Source organism: Pogona vitticeps, chromosome 1 (genome assembly GCF_051106095.1).
Source record: "Pogona vitticeps strain Pit_001003342236 chromosome 1, PviZW2.1, whole genome shotgun sequence".
In the NCBI taxonomy this organism is placed as follows: domain Eukaryota; kingdom Metazoa; phylum Chordata; class Lepidosauria; order Squamata; family Agamidae; genus Pogona; species Pogona vitticeps.
This window is the reverse complement of record NC_135783.1, coordinates 183,571,076-183,588,447: the sequence shown is the minus strand read 5'-3', so window position 1 is coordinate 183,588,447 and position 17,372 is coordinate 183,571,076. Positions and strand designations below refer to the sequence as shown.

The following is a 17,372-nucleotide window of genomic DNA, read 5'->3' as shown; positions in this document are numbered from 1 at the left end:
AGTGCAATATATTTTCCTCAGAAATATCCCGTTCAGAAAATGTTCCACTTGTAACTGGTTCTTCCATGGTTATCTCCTTCCTTACCTCTTTAGTTCAAAGAGACTTCTGTTTCTTGGCTTTTGTCCCCTCATCATTAACTGCTTCCTGTTCAGAAACACAATCTTCCCAAATTAGCCCTTCATTACAGTTCCTGACATCTGTGGGAAGTGAATCAGTAGCTAGATTGCTGGCCAGGGCTGGATGCCGGGAGTGGCCCCTTTGTGACAGCTCCACAGGTGCTGCCAGTCCATTTCTGAGCCTTGTTCAAGGCACTAGCTATGACTTGAGCATGAAAGCCCTGAATGAATTGGGTCCGAGATCTGAAGGGTGTGTGTGTCTCCAATAGGACAGAGGAGGTCCTCCTCCTCGTGCTGTCATCCTCGCAGCACATTTGATGAGAACGTGAGAGATGAACTTTTCAGTGCTTGTCCTGCAAATGTTGAACTCCCTTTCAGTGAGAGACCTGGGTGCCTCCATTTTTGTTGTCGTGCTGAGAGGCAAAGATTTTTCCACTGAGAAAAGCATTTATTTATTTATTTATTTATTTATTTATTTATTTATTTATTTATTTATTTATTTATTTGATTGATTGATTGATTGATTAATTAATTAATTAATTAATTAATTAATTAATTAATTAATTAATTAATTAATTAATTAATTAATTAATTAATTAATTAATTAATATCCCGCCTATCTGAATCACATAGGACCACTCTAGGCGGCTTACAACAATGACAATTTACAATAAAAATTAATACAATTTTAAGGTAGAGGAAAAGCAAGAACGAAGTGAAACGAAGACTAGGGCAAAGGAAAAATAGGGAAGGTCAGGAATTGGCTGTGAGGAAGGCCTGCCGGAACATCAGTGTTTTTAATTGTTTTTTTAAAGATACCCAGCGAGGGGCCGGCATGAATGTCAGGGGGAAGGTTATTCCAAAGGCGAGGAGCCACCGCCGAGAAGGCCCGATTTCTTGTCTTTTCTTTCCGGGCCTCCCTCGGCGTTAGGCTCCTCAGCCTCACCTCCTGACTCGCGCGAGTGACACGGGTAGAACTTGGTGGAAGAAGGCATTCCGCCAAGTATCGAGGCCCTAAACCGTTTAGGGCTTTATACAAAAGCATCAGCACTTTGAAGTCGATGCGGAAACGAATGGGCAGCCAATGCAGTGCGGCCAGAGTGGGAGAAATATGTTGGTATTTTTTCACACCACTGATAAGTCTGGCCGCAGCATTCTGCACCACCTGTAATTTCCTCAGCAGCCAGAAAGGCAGCCCCACGTAGAACGCATTACAGTGGTCTAATCTTGAGATTACAAGCGCATGTACTAAGGTAGTGAGGGCCCCCACATCAAGATAGGACCGCAGCTGGGCTATCCGCCTAAGGTGGTAAAAGGCAGTTCGGACCACGGACGCCACCTGGGATTCCATGGTGAGCGCCGGGTCCAGATGGATCCCCAAGCTGCGGACCCCATCCTTGGCAGGGAGGGTCACCCCCCCAAAGGAGAGGGAGTTTCCCAGACCCCCCACGGTGGGGGCACCCACCCTCAGCACCTCCGTCTTGTCCGGGTTCAGCCTCAGCCCGTTCTCCTGCATCCATTTCAGTACGGCCTCCAGGCAGCGCTGGAGGCACAAAACGGCATCTCCTGCGGTAGGCGGAAAGGAGATGTAGAGCTGAGTATCATCAGCATACTGATGACACCGAGCTCCACACCCCCGAATGACCCCTCCCAGCGGCCTCATATAGATGTTAAACAGCATTGGGGAGATAATCGACCTCTGTGGAACCCCACAATTGAGACTCCACGAGGCCGAGAAGCTCTCCCCAAGCTGTACTCTCTGGGGACGGTTCTCCAGGAAGGAACGGAGCCAGGCCAAGGCAAGGCCCCCAATTCCCAACTCGGAGAGCCTCCCCAGGAGGATACTGTGGTCAATGGTATCGAAGGCCGCTGAGATATCGAGGAGGACCAACAGAGACAATTTGCCCGTCGGCCTCCCTCAATAGGTCATCGCACAGGGCGACCAATGCCGTTTCTGTACCATAGCGCGGCCTGAACCCTGACTGAAATGGATCCAGGGCATCTGTTTCGTCCAGGAGTGCTTGCAGCTGATCGGCTACCACCCTCTCGACCACCTTGCTTAAGAAAGAAACGTTGGCGACGGGTCTATAATTGCCAATTTCATCCGCCGCCAAACTTAGTTTCTTCCTGATGGGCCTAATGAGTGTCTCCTTGAGGGCAGATGGAAATCTGCCCTCAAGGAAAGACCCATTAATTATTACAGTGGCCCATTCCGTTGTTGTAGGCCTGGCTGCTTTGATTAGCCAGGCTGGGCAAGGGTCAAGGGAGGAGGTGGTGGCACGACAGCGGTCAAGCGCCCTGGCGACAGTGTCAGGCGGGACAGGCTGAAAGGAGTCAAAAGTCACCGGGCAAGATGGAGCGCTGGACATCTCAGCTCGACTCACTGTATTCAAAAAAGGAGACAGGTCCCGGCGGATGGCCTCCACTTTAGATTTTAAAAATGCTGCAAATTGGTCCGGTGAAAAACAAGGGGGAGGCCTATCGCCCGGACCAATTCCGGATAGGTTGCGCACTATACGGAATAATTCCGCCTGCTGGTTGGACGCTTTGCTTATCCGGTTAGCGAAGTGTGTTCGACTGGCAGCCTTTACCTTAGCCAGGTAAAGGTTAGTGGCGACCTTAACAGCTAGCAACGAAATCAGACAGACGTCAATACAGGACATTACATATTTCCCTATTTTTGCATTTGACCTTGAAAATATTAAAAACTGGTTTTAAATTTTGTTGTTATGTGCCATCAAGTCAGAACCTTTAGAGATAGGCACAAATCATGTTGTGCTTGGTCATCTCAAGTCATTGGCATGGCACCATAGGTGTGTGGTTTCCTCACTCACCAGCTGGCGTGCACTCGTCTTTCCTTCCTCTTCATGTACTATCTTCCAGTCCTGGCAGGAGCACGGCCTTCCTTTCTCTGCCTCCTCCAGCAGCCTCCCCACTCAAAGGCTGCACTGCCGAAATCCTTGCCCAATCTCCTCATCTGAAAGGGGGGCTGCTGAAGGAGGCAGAGAAGGGATGTCCAGGCTCCTGCCAAGAGTGGAAGATCATGTGATAAGGAGGGAACAAGCAGCACATGCTAGCTGGTCAGTGGGGGAGTTGACAGGGGGTGGGGAAAGGGAATATTGACAGCTTCAAATGACCCAGCATGAAGAGATTTGTCCCCATCTCTAGTGATCTTAATAGGGCTTTCAAGGTAAGTGAGGTATTTAACCAGTTCCACAAACCCCCAGTCATTTTCCATGGCAGAGCCAGTGAACTGAACCAGCTCTCCTGAGTCTTACTCCATTACTCTATTCATAAATATTACTATGGCTGAATCCTGTTAGCATTATACATGCATATTTTTTAAAAAATGAACAAGATTGTGGCCCATGTGTTTAATTTTTAAAAAATACTATGGGATTTTTTAAAAACCATTTGGGAGACTTCTTAGGTCTTTCTATTGCACGCAACATAGAATGAATGAATAAATGATTAACTAAATAAAAAAATAAATACAGCCACACTTCATGCAGGATCATAACTTAGATCTTCCAAGTAGAACAGAATGTTCATAAGCAGTTATTTTGGCTGCATAAAGAATGCCAACAATCTGAGGTTCACCCAGCCATCTGTCTCCACAAGGAAATGCAAAGTCGTTGTCCACAAGGACATGTTTAATTATTCCTGGAAGGCGAGTTCCAAATGTCTAGGCAAGAATTTTAAACCAGCCACGTTTGTCTCCCAAAACAGAGACAGAGCTCACGCAAAGGCTCCTTCTTCTCTGTGGGTGGGTGGTGGCCTCTCACGTTTCTCTCCCAGGACAAGCCCATGAAGGCCCTATGGTAGGCATGAAGCAAGCAAGCATCTGTGTGTGCACATTTGCCTCTCTGAGCTGGCAGCAGTAACTGCTGCAAAGGGCCAGGTAAAAGGAAGAGGTGGTGACAATGGCAAAGAAAGGGGAAAGGAGAAGTTGGTGTGGGTGTGAAAAACGTAGCTGGTTTGACCCTCTTCTGTAGACACTTGAAATGCCCCTTCCATGAACATTTTCATGTATGCACACATATATACAAGACATACAAATTCTTATCCCTGCAGGCATCCTAATTCCTTTGTTTTTCAATGTTTTGCAAGTGACGTAGCGCTGATGTTAAATGGCACTGAGCTGGGAAGGAGCATGACCACCTTGGTGAGGATAAGCGCGCACACACACACACACACACACACACACACACACACACACACACACACACACACACACACCTTTCTTTCCCTCACCCTTTGCCCTTCATTACCTTTAAGCCTCCTTCCTTCTCCAATGCTGCCCAATCTTAGTGCTGCCAATAAAAAGGTCACTTGGGGTAATGGGGGATTCCCCTTCCCCCTCCTCCTCCATTTTGGGTGGGTGGGTGGCTGCTTCTCACTCTTCTCTCCCCCTACAAGCCCATTAAGGCACAATGGTATGTATGTGAAAGAATGAGTGCATGCGCGCAGGCGTTTTCCTCTCAACGACCTTTGAGGAGTTCCTGATCAACCAGTGACATGACCCGTCATGAAAGCCCACGGGAAAAGAAGAGGCCCGGCCTCTTCACTGTTTACCATATGTAGTCAAGAGAAAAGTGACAACTGAAGCTCACACAGGGTGATCTTTTGCACAGGAGTTCAGCCATGACATTCTGTACCATGTTTGCTCTCAGATTCTTCCACACACCTAATATTAATGGCACAAAGAAAGGAGGCTCCCCTTTAGACTCACTTTGCTGCAACAGTGCCTTCTCCCGCTCAGTCCTCTCACTTTTCTTCCATTCCGCCTGTCTTCTCAGCCACTTTTCCTCCATTTCATCAGATATGCTGTCCTGCCAAGGAGAAATCACAGAGAGACATTTGAACAGTTGCAAAAAAATGTAGATGATCATTCTAAGCACCCTCTTTCATTTGCAGAACTTTCAAGCACTTCAGGAGGAGACGGGTTGCACTTGCAACCCAGAAAGAGGGGGAATGCTCCGTCTAAAAGTATCTCTGGCCTGACCACCTCCCTTTTTGGATAAAGGTTAAAGGCAGATTTTGTGGGAATATTTGCCATCCTCCCTCTCCAGAGAGTAAACTTTCATGCAAAGGGGTATTTTCTCTAAATGACTGAATCATCTTTTGCTGACCAGTCAAAACAACAACAACAACAGAAGAGTCTTTGATAGTACATTTAAAAAAAAACTTTTTGTCCGATACTGTATATTATTTATAGATTATCTTATTTCTGTAAATTCTACTGTCAGCTCAGCAAAAGGATACTATTGTAGACTTGCCTTTATGTTTGAATGGAAGTACATTCATGGGAAACTATGGGTGGTTCTGAAAGAAATAGGTGTGCTTGAGCCCTTGATGGTCTGGATGTGTAACCCTATATTGTGCACAAGCTGCTGCTGTTAAGGACAGAATAAGGAGAGACAGAATGGTTTCCTACAGGCAAGGCTGTCAGACAAGGGTGCATTTTATCCCCTTCTCTATTCAGCTTGTACATGGAATGTATCATACGGAAAGCCAGACTAGATTCAAATGAAGGTGGAGTGAAAACTGGTGGAAGAAACATCAATGATTTAAGATATGCAGAGGACACCATCTGACCAACACAGAAACTAGCCATGACTTGAGATGATTTTTAGGGAAAGTGCCCAAGAGGACTGCAGTTAAAGAAGACAAAAACCATGACTATAGAAGAACTGGACAACTTTAATGTTGACAACAAAGAAATTAAAATAGGGAAAGGTTGTGTATACCTTGGCTTAATCATCAGTTTAAATGGAGACTGCGGACAAGAAATCTGAGACGAGGATGAGCAGTGATGAAGGAATTAGAAAAGATCATCACGTAGAAGGATCTGCCACTAGCAAATAAAGCCTCAACTATCTCTTAAGGTAAAAATGATGAAACTGGGGCTTTCATATTTTGAGCATATCATAAGAAGGCAAAATTTTGTGGAAAAGACTACAATGGTAGGAAACGTTGAAGGCAGCAGGAGAAAAGGAAGACAGATGGATTGACTTCCTAAAGGAAGCCACAGTTCTGAGTTTGCATGAGCTGAGCTTTTCTGTTGAGAACAGGATGTTTAGGAAGTTGCTCATTCACAGGGTTGCCATAGGACGTAAGCAACTTGACAACGTGTAAAAAGACAACAACATTTAGTTTTAGTATTTTCTATGGAGTAAAAAAGCACCTCTCCGGAAGGGATGCTGTGTTTATTTGTCTGGTAGTATCCCAAGATGGCACCGGTGGCGGGCGGCTAGCGCTTCTCTCCGCCGCACCGGCTTGCCTCTTGGTCTTTCCTCACTATTTTATTTGTCTTTTTTTCCTTTTTTCCCCCCTTCTTCTCTTTCTCTTCCCTCTTCTTTTCTGGTCCCCCTCCTCACCTCCCTGATTACTGGCTGCCGGACTGAGCGCGGGATTGCGGTGCTGGAGCCAGAGCTCAAACGTGGGGCAGGAGTTGGTGCTCAATTGGAGCCTTCCGGCTTTCAGCGGAACTCAGACGCCTTCGCCCGACCGCAAGAGTTGCCATTTGAGTGCTGTTGGGGAACGGGCTCATCGACTGCTGGGGAACTGCGCTGTTGGGGAATGGGCTCACTGACTAGGCTGACATCAGAGGCTTGCCTCGGAGGGGAGAAGACCTGGAACTTGGTGATTCGGAGCCCCCCCCCTCCTGACGAGCTTTGCTCCGACCGCATGGTTGAGGCTGGAGCCCGGAGCCCGGATTGCTGGGTCTCCTGTGGCTGATGGTGGTGGCTGTGTTGCCCAGGAGCTCTGTGGATCCCGAGTTGTTGCAGTAGAGAGGCGGACCATCCCAGGCACCGGTGGTGAGACGGCGGGGGGAAGACCCTGGGTGGCTGTGGGGAGGAGAGAGCTGACTTGCTGGGTGGTCGCCATGATGGTCTCCCTCATGGCAGCCTCCTCTCCTGGACTGGACTGTTCACTCTGCCCTTCCTGGACTACTTATAAAGACGCCTTACCTCCCTTTCAAGGAAGGGAAAAGGGAAAGCCAGGGACTGAACAATTTTCTGCCTGGACTTTACTGCTCGACGCTGCCTATGCTCATCATTGTGATGCAACTTGTGAGTAACATCCTCACTCCGGCATTTTCCTTAAAAGGACAAGGTTGCGAGGTGGAGGAGGACGGACCTGGACTAGATGGGGGGTTAACTTCTTGGGTACCTTTTTAATTTAATTCTATTTTTTGTATTGGGATTTTTAATTATAATACTGTATAATTTTTGGATTGCATTGTATTTGTCTCTGCACTTTGTTAAGTTGTCGTACTATTTAGGGCTTTGTTTTTCTTATTTATTTATTTATTTCTCTTCTCTGTCTGGCATGGAGTGGGAGGCCTGCTTGCCCAGCAAGGGGCCTTTTAACATCCCAGTGGTCATGGGTAGAGGGAGATATGGCATTGGCACAGTCCCTGCTCGTGTTAGTAGAACGATGAACAGATGTTTGAAGCCTGTTCATTGTTCTGAGACTGTGACCAACCCTCAGTACCGAGGTAGCCAGTTCAGCCAGCCTTCCACTCTAACTCTGGTGCTGTTGAATGCCAGGTCTGTATCCAACAAGCCCCAGGTGATTCACGATCTTATCATGCAGACCTGGCATGCATAACTGAGACGTGGATTGCCGGAGAGGGGGGTCCTCCCCTCGCTCTTGTCTGTCTGCCCAGTTATGCTGTCCAGCACCAGGGTAAACTGGAGGGGCAGGGGGGAGTAACCATTGTTTATAAATCCAGCTTGGAGGTTACTAGGCGCTCCTTGGTGGCAAAGCCAGGTCTAGAGGCACTCCATGTGTCGACTGGGGCCAGGGATGGTATTGGGATTTTGCTGGGATAGCGCGCTCCCCGCAACCCAGCCACCTCCCTTCCAGAGCTGGCCGACTTTGTATCCGTGGCACTGTTGGGATCCCTGAGGCTTTTGGTCTTGGGTGATTTCAATGTGCATGTGGGGGCAGAGGCTTCTGGGCCAGCTCTTGAGTTCTTGGAAACCATGGCTTCCTTGAACATGTCCCAACATGTCAACGGCCCCACCCATGTGGGTGGTCACACGTTGGACGTGGTCTTTTCCTCCAGTTGGAGTGAGTGTGATCTGATAGTGACGGACCTTGTGTCAGTCCCCTTGTCATGGTCAGATCACCACCTAATAAAATGTAACCTCACACTGGCTCTCCCCCCTCGCAGGGAGCAGGGACCTATTTCCATGGTCTGCCCTCGAAGACTACTGGATCCGGTCGTATTTCAGGATGCCATGAGAGGGGTTATGGCTGACCTGGCTAGCGCTCCTGTCGACACTCTGGTTGACAGCTGCCACCAGGGCCATAGACATGATCGTGCCTAAACGCCCTCTCCGCCGTAGAGCTCAGCCAGCGCCCTGGTTTAACCAGGACCTTCGAGCGATGAAGTGAATGAGGAGAAGGCTAGAGAATAGATGGAGGAAGAACTCAATGGATCACAATTGGATAGCTGTTAAGGTCGCAATTAACCTTTACCTGAATAAGGTAAAGGCTGCATGTTGATCATTCTTCGCTAACCGGATAAGTGAAGCATCAAACCAGCAGGTGGAGCTATTCTGTATAGTGCGCGACCTATCCGGAACTGGTTCGGGTGATAGGCCTCCCCTAGTTTTTCACCTGACCAGTTTGCAGCATTTTTAAAAATCTAAAGTGGATGCCATTCACTGGGAGCTTTCCCCCTTTTTGAATACAGTGAGTCGAGCTGAGATGTCCAGCGCTCCGTCTTGCCTGGTAATCTTTGACTCCTTTCAGCCTGTGACGCCTGACCCTGTGGACAAAGTGCTTGATCGCTGTCGAACTACCACCTCCTCCCTTGACCCTTGCCCAGCCTGGCTAATCAAAGCAGCCAGGCCAAAAACAACAGAATGGGCCATTAGAAAGAAACTTAACATGGTGGTGGACGAAATTGGCAATTATAGGCCCGTCGCCAATGTTTCTTTCATGAGCAAAGCGGTCGAGAGGGTGGTCGCTGATCAGTTTCAGGCACACTTGGATGAAACAGATGCCCTGGACCCATTTCAGTCGGGCTTCAGGCCACGCCACAGTACAGAGACGGCATTGGTTGCCCTGTACAATGACCTGTTGAGGGAGGCCGATGGGCAAAACGTCTCTGTTGGTCCTCCTCGACATTGCGGCGGCCTTTGATACCGTCGATCACGGTATCCTCATGGGGAGGCTCTCCGAGTTGGGAATTGGTGGCTCGGCGCTTGCCTGGATCTGTTCCTTCTTGGAGGACCGTCCCCAGAGAGTACAGCTTGGGGAGAGTGTCTCGGCCCCATGGAGTCTCAAATGTGGGGTTCCACAGGGGTCGACTATCTCCCCAATGCTGTTTAACATCTATAGGAGGCCGCTGGGTGGGGTCATCAGGGGGTGTGGAGCATCGTGTCATCAGTATGCGGATGACACCCAGCTCTACATCTCCTTTTCACCAACTGCAGGTGATGCCATTATGTCCCTTCAGCGCTGCCTGGGGACCGTACTGCAGTGGATGCAGGAAAATGGGCTGAGGCTGAACCCGGACAAGACGGAAGTTCTGAGGGTGGGGGTCCCCGTGGCTGGTGGCCTGGGTGACTCTCTCTCATTTGGGGGGTGACTCTGGCTCCGATGAGTGGGGTCCGCAGCTTGGGCGTACACTTGGACCCGAAGCTCACCATGGAAATGCAGGTGGCGTTGGTAGTCCGCACCGCCTTCTTCCACCTTTGGTGGATAGCTCGGCTGCGGCCCTACCTTGACATGGGGGCACTCACTACCTTGGTGCATGCGCTCTCAAGATTAGACCACTGTAATGCGTTCTACGTGGGGCTGCCTTTGAGGCTGATGCGGAAACTTCAGATAGTGCAGAATACAGCGGCCAGAACCCTTACTGGAGTGAGAAAACACCAGCACATTTCTCCTATTCAGGCCATGCTGCACTGGCTGCCCATTCATTTCCGCATTGACTTCAAAGTTTAATGCTTACCTATAAGGCCCTAAACGGTTTGGGACCTCGATACCGGGCGGAACGCCTGCTCCCACCAAGATCTACCCGGATCACCCGCGCAATCCAGGAGGTGAAGTTGAGGAGCCTGACGCCGAGGGAGGCCCGGAGGGAAAAGACATGAAAACGGGCCTTCTTGGCGGTGGCTCCTCACCTCTGGAATAACCTTCCTCCAGAGATTCGCGTGGCCCCTACACTGGGTACATTTAAAACTCAACTAAAAACATGGCTGTACACCTAGGCCTTCCCTCCTGTCAGCACTTAACTCTTTCTTCTTGCTATTTATCATTTATTATATTTTTTGCACTGTTCTTGTTATTGATTATGTCAATGCTTCTGTGTTATTTTTATATGTTTGTTGGTAGCCGCCCAGAGTGGTAGAATATACCAGAGGGGGGATATAAATCAAATCAAATCAAATCAAATCAAATCAAATCAAATCAATAAATAAATAAATAAATAAATAAATAAATAAATAAATAAATAAATAAATAAATAAATAAATAAATAAAAAACAAATCTTGTGACATCTTGCAGAATAAACAGATTTATCACATTGTGTGAGCTCACGCATTTACAAGATTTTGAAACTAGCTTATTTTGAATATATTCCACTCTCTCTCTCTCTCAATACCCAGCCTATCATGAAGAGGGCAAGGAGATGCATGCGTTTTAAAAAGGGCCAGCAATTGATCTACCTGGGAGCTGGCTGCAGCGTTTAACACTCCCACATTGTACCTACCCCACTGCCCTCCCCGTCAAGCTGCTTTCAATGGTCCTCGTCTCCTGCCAAGCATATTGAACCCCAATCCCATATGCTAGGATGCATCAGTAAGGCCACTACCCCTGCAGACCCACAGAATAACAAAGGACCTTCAACTGAGCAGAACTTGGAAGGGGCACTTCATCAGTCATGACAGTAAGGGGTTACACCCAGCAAACAATGCCATTTTTGCTACAGAGCAAAACTAATATTTCTTTAGCATAACAAGTGATCTTTAATTGTGACTTCAAAACAATGGGTTTTGATTTCATTTGATTTAGGACACTGTGGTCCTTTTTTGTATTTTTAAGATTTTAAAAGAAATATTTTTAAAGGTAGTGGAAAAGCAATGAATAATTAGTTTCTATGAAATAATAACACACAATAATTAACATACTTTTTTTTTTACATGTCTAAACTCTGTAACTATGTAGGCCTCCACATATCTTACTGTTCTGGATGGTAGTTTAATCTTACCTGGTACACACGAAATGCATTCTTCAAATACTTGTATTCTTTTTGCATCCCAGCTAGAGGGGAGGAAAGGGGAATAACATATTCCATGGAATTTAGCTGTTAACACTGAAAAAGAATTTCAGTTTTTCTTTTCCATCATTATTTCTGAAGTGTAGCCAACAGGCTGTTCTTTCAACAAAATTATTTTGTTTTTGTTTTTACATTTTAAAAAAATCTTTATTGAAAGAACATGTAAGGGAAGAAAATAGTACAGACCTTGCACAACGAATGCAAAATCTGGTATAGCACCTTCACATCACTGTAGTTTGTATAAAATTAGAAGACTGCACGTAAGATTGACATGGAAAGTGCGTGGAAAGGAACTCTTGTCATTCTTACTAACAGAACACAGTAAATAAAAGGAAACCATGTGTTGAAAAAAAATCATATTGGGAGTGTGGTTGTTTAAGTAATTTGAAATGGTGTGTTAATTTTTCCACTAAGACAACATACAACACTCGGTTTCTCTGTGCATGCACAGATAATTACAAGCTCCCTTCTAGTTTGTGGCAATTTCCAAATGCGCTGCCACAGAGAAACAAGGAACAGCTAATTCATAAACAGTTGATTGCTATCTGTATAACAACATCCCTTTCCCAGTCCTTACAACCAACCATCTTGGAAGTTGGTTGAAGTGTCCCCCGTCTTGAAATCTGCACCTGACTTTGTCTTCTGAGCATATGTTACTTTCCAAAATGTGGCCCCAGTCATCAGCCTGCCATTTGCCATGCTAATATGCTGAGATGCATGCATGCCACAGGGACACATAGGGATCTCTAAACAGATATAAACAGATAGTTTAAAAATCATGCCCATTGCTTCATCACCACTCTCTCTTGCCCAGCTATCTTGCCTGTTTGGCTATTCCTGATGTTGACCTGAAAGAGGAGAAACCAAAACAGCTCCTTTCCTTCCTCGGCTTTCTCCAGAGTTCTTACTTTAGGGTGTTGGGCAGAAAGAGCCACCTGGCCAGAAAGAATGCAGCCCACCGCCTGTCTCCTGGCATTAGGACTCCAGCAAATGAATACTTTGCACAAACAAAAGTAAATATATGATTAAGTTGGATTTCTAGGCCATTCCCCCACTCACATCCACGTTGAGCATCCATGCTCTTTTAGAAACTGTCATATGCATGTGTACATGGTGCAGTGTGTGCATATGCGGTACGAAAATGTCCTGTAGGGATACTACGGTAGGCCAAGGGTGGTCAGGCCCTGAATCATACACACCCAGCTTCTCTTGGGCCGTTGCCCTCTCGTTCCGCAACTCTTTTTTGTACTGCTCTTCCATGGCAGACAATTCCGACGCATGGAACGCTTGAATCTCCCTGCCAAAACAGGATGGAAAGTGTTTTCTATAAGGCGTCAGCCTTCTGGTAGGTCAGGGGTGGACAATTAATTTCTATTAGGGGGGGCCACATGAAAAATCTGAACTGTGTTCAGGGGCCGAACCAAATTTACTTAAAAATAAAATGAAACAGTGATGTTATGATTGTTTTTATTTCAAACTTGTTAATCTTCACATTTGTTAATCTTCGCAAATACTAAAGAGGTTTTTTTTGTGGCATGTTAAAGATAAGCAACTGATCAACTTTAGACAAAAAGCTATAAATGGTTTTGATGTTCAAAACTGCCTGCGGGCCGGACAGGAGCAGCTCGTGGGCCGTATGTGGCCCTTGGGCCACACTTTGCCCAGGTCTGTGGTAGGTACTATTATATGTGCTTAACTAATCACAATGAGGCACATTATTTGGCCTATTCAGGGACGGCTTTGGCAGAGTGCAGTGGTTCCCAACCTTGGGCCCCTCGCTGTTCTTGGACTAAAACTCCCAGAAGCCTTCACCACTGGCTGCACTGGCCAGGACTGGAGGTTTGGAAACTACTGGCTTAGTGAAAAGCACGTTCCCTCAATGCAAGTCAGGCTACCTGAATTTTCTGGCAATCCTCTCTAACGACCACAAGCCTCTGCAATGTCTCTCTCTCTGTGTGTTCTAACCTGTCTGAAGCACCTGTTTTTGGAGGACCGGGAGTCCAGAGGGAGGCGGGAAGAGAGGAATCCAAGAGAATCAGGGACCTTGCTTTGTGTAAGAAAGCAGAAGTGCCTTCCGCTAAGGCCAAGCTTCTGGTCAATGCAAGGAAAGCAATTTTGCTAGCTTTATCCAGTTGGAGAGTGGAGACTGCAACATCCTAAAAAATTAATCAAGCAGTAAACATTCAGTATGGTTTCTGCAGTGATGGCGGCAGGGGAGGGACCTAAAGTAAAAAAATATCACAGTGATGCAGAACTGAGGGATGACTCTGTTTCTAAAAGATTTTTTTAAGTATACCAGCTTGGTACCTACCTTTCCCCATACTTATGTATAATTTTAATACGTATTTTTGCCCAAAGGCAATACATTGCTTTTCATTAACAGCAGGCAGTATCTAATGGGGTGCTGTGACGTGTCACTCAGGCTGAACACATTCTATACAAAATGTACAATTAGAAAGAAACTACAGTCCATCCGCTTCTTCTTAGATGGAGGAAAGGGACGTTTGATGTCCCTGTATCTGATGGGTGGAAGTACAATTCTTAACTTACCCACCTAATCTTGCAATGCACAGCCAATCACAGGGTCAGAGAGCTGCAGAGCTGGAAGAAACTCCAAAGGCACTGAGTTTCAGCCCTCTGTTAAAGTAGAAAACCCACAACTAAAGCACTCTTGACAGGTGGCCATCTAAAGTCTGCTTGAAAACCTCTAGTAAAGCCAGTATCGGAGGTGAGAAACTATTAGTATTCTAGATATTTTGGGTGGCCTCACATTTTAGGAAACATGGCTCTAAGCATTAGAATAAGCATACATTTCACATACAAGAACAGACATACCTCATTTTATTCTCGTGTTCCTCTTGCATCTCACTGCATTTCATTTCCATATCCTTCTCCAGCTACGATGGGGAAGAAATTATATCTTTTTTCACAGACATGTAAAATGTTCATGAGGGGAGTCCACAGGAAACTTCCACAGAGCTTCATTATAGGCAACCTCTTGCTGAGACCAGCAGTCTCTTCTCTCTCTCTCTCTCTCTCTCTCTCTCACACGCACACACACACACACACACACACACACACCCCTCATCTTGATTTTGCTATGGTCATCTCACAGCCATACCACCTTTCAAAGCCACCTCCATGAGCCAGACACCAACCGCTACATGGAAGAAGTTATGACGATTCTTCCCCACCCTCTCAAAATATGGCAGAGTGCCCAGCCTACATACGCGCAGAGGGTGCCCTCATGAGGAGGACTTACCTGTCTGTGGGTTGCCTCATTATCCCGGCGCAGTTGCTCCATCATGGCTGTGAGCTCAGAAATCTGGTCCACTAGGTCAGCGACAACATCCTCCCTGCAGAACATGTGCCATAAAATGCAGCAAAATACAAATCAGGTTCAAAAGGGAACTGTCAATAGCAGTTTACCATAAAGAGTCTTTGTAGGATGTCCTGGTCGGTTGGTGGCTGGTGATCAACCAAAGGAGGGCGGAACTTGCTTCTGTCTCCTTTGGGCAGCCAGGGAAAGGGTTACACTTTAGAAATAACTTTTTATCATAAAATATGTCTTGTCCTGTTTCCATATCCGTTTATGATTCTCTGTTGCCTTGCCTCTGCTTTTTGGAGTAATTTTACATATGGCCCGTGAGCCGCTCCTGTCTGGCCCGCCGGTCATCGCTCCAGTCTGGTGTTCAAGCACTTGTTCAAGCCCAAGACAGACTGGATTTCTCTCACTGAACAAGTTGAACATCAAAATCATTTATCGTTTTTTGTCTAAAGTTGATCAGTTGCTTATCTTTTATTTTAAATAAAGTTGGTTCGGCCCCCAACACGGTTCAGATTTTTCATGTGGCCCCTATAGAAATTAATTGCCCACCCCTGGCTTTGAGAGTACTAGAAAACATGAACTTGAATGGGAAACACAAAAGAGGCTTTCCATTTCATGTAAAATCAAAAAGAATAGTACATGAAAAATACAAAAGTGCAAGAGGCATCTTCAGCAAAATTCTATTTATTTATTAAATTCATTAATTTATATTAGTGCAGCATGCTATTCTGGACAGTTTACAGCATAATAAAATATAGCCCTGCAATTATTAGTTATGAATAAAACCAAGAGATTATAAAACATAGTAAGAGGCTTAATATCAGATAAGGCGGGACACGAGGCATAAAATCAGATATGAAAAGAACTCAAAACACAAGAAATAGAAGAAATACACACTTTTTTGGCTTTGCATGTCTCTAATTGTTAGAAATCTACTAACCATTCTGAAGAAGACAGCAAACATTTGTAAAAACTCTGCTTGCTCTTGGTGCAGTCACAATTAAGGTTTATTGTTCTGCTGGTAATTAATTATAGTGTTGTCATGAATGCTCCCGAAGACCTGGACCCAGAAGGGTTAACTGTGGCTGAAGAGAATGTGGAGAGATCAGAAACACCTGAACCGCCTCCAGATTCTCCTTCCACAGCAGACAGGTTTCGGGCCAGGCTTCGGGAGAGACTTAGGACAAGAAGATCAGAGGATCGCTCAAAGGCTTTCCACAGAGACCTACGTTCATCTAATCCTGAGTACAAGCAGAACAGAAAGCTTTCCAGCAGCTCAAGGAGCTGTTTCATTATAAAACAAGCTTCCAGTAAAGCCAGAAACTTCATGGAAGCAAGGAGTCAAAACCACGGCTTGCATCCACGCTTCTTGCATCTTGTTCCTGACCCTGAACTCTGGACTCTGCCCTTGAACTATGCCGGTATTGGACTTCGGACTCTGACTCTGGACTTTGACACTGGACTTCCTTCTGTGAGTTAATTTATGGACATTGGCTTTGCATTCTTTGTATTCTTGACCCTGGGCTGGTTTATCCGACTTCGGCTGTTGTAACCCCCGGGAACGTGACAAGTGTCTTCCAACTGTGCCTTACAGCTGCTTCTCAAGGAGAACAGGTGAGCATCCTGCCTTCCTTGGAAGCGAATCTACAGCTGAGAGCCACTACTCTAGAGGACAAGGGAGAATGAGAATGAGAGAGTGGAAATGTGGAAAAGAGAAAGGGAGAATGAGAGAGCGAGCCCAAGAGATAAATTAATCAACAACTGAATCAGTGCTTGACTTAACATTGCTTTAGACTTCTGCTCAGGACAATAATTTTCATTTATCTGGTCAGCAATGGTCCGTGAGTTAATAGGTCACAATATATTTCACAGCAGACTCCTGTCAGAATGTCCTTTAAGAAGGGATCAAATTACAGCCGCCCAGGAAGTGGTGGACGCAGTAAGCAACAAAGGCACACATTTGGCAACTCTATCAATTGAATCCAAGAAAGAAGAAGAAGAAAGAGTCCCCCTGTGCCATCCTTGAAGATTAATATATTTCACCTAGCACAAGTTTTTTTTTTCAGATGCCCCAGAAAACAAACTGCAGTCCATGAAAGCTAAGGCCAAATTAAAACTTGCCAGTTATAAAAATGTCACAGGACACTTTATTGTTTCTGGTCCAACAGACTAACACGGCTCCTTGCTGCCACACAAAAAAAAGGAGGAGAGTAAAAATGCATTACTTACGTTTCAAGCTTAGGTGGAGTGCTGCGGAGGAGTTGGGGGTGGGGAGAAGAGAAATAGAGGCTGTTCAAGGCACCATTAACAGTCAGCTAAACACATTCATATTGAAATTATTATTCATTTCTATTGCTAGACAGCTGCACCCCAAAACCTTTAGTTACATTACGAAATAGGAAATAAAAAAATATCTGGAGGGCCCATATATTACCCTGTTTTAAGCTGTACATTAAAATCCCAAATAGTTTTTTTAGAATTTAGAGGGCAATGTGCTTGACGTCATGGGATTTAAACTGTGGGAAGGGAGCCCTGCTAGGTTTGAGCATCTTCCTGCTCGTTTTCCCATGTGCTGTCCTGACCTTCTGCCCCACACTCTCACCCTAGGGGGTCACTACTGTAGC

The 17,372-nt window shown here is 46.0% G+C and overlaps 1 protein-coding gene across 2 annotated transcripts in view; it reads right to left on the bottom strand.

Annotated features, from left to right (window-relative positions):
- The window catches only part of FLACC1 (flagellum associated containing coiled-coil domains 1), a 38,497-nt gene that overhangs the window by 11,228 nt on the left and 9,897 nt on the right, over positions 1-17,372 (bottom strand). For both annotated transcript variants that reach the window (XM_020811758.3, XM_078379843.1), the window contains exons 7-12: positions 16,978-16,998; positions 14,683-14,776; positions 14,256-14,317; positions 12,620-12,717; positions 11,352-11,404; positions 4,850-4,949 (exon numbers count right to left, since the gene is read on the bottom strand). In XM_020811758.3, coding sequence (XP_020667417.3) covers positions 4,850-4,949; positions 11,352-11,404; positions 12,620-12,717; positions 14,256-14,317; positions 14,683-14,776; positions 16,978-16,998 — 428 coding nt within the window. The remainder of the gene's footprint in view (positions 1-4,849; positions 4,950-11,351; positions 11,405-12,619; positions 12,718-14,255; positions 14,318-14,682; positions 14,777-16,977; positions 16,999-17,372) is intronic.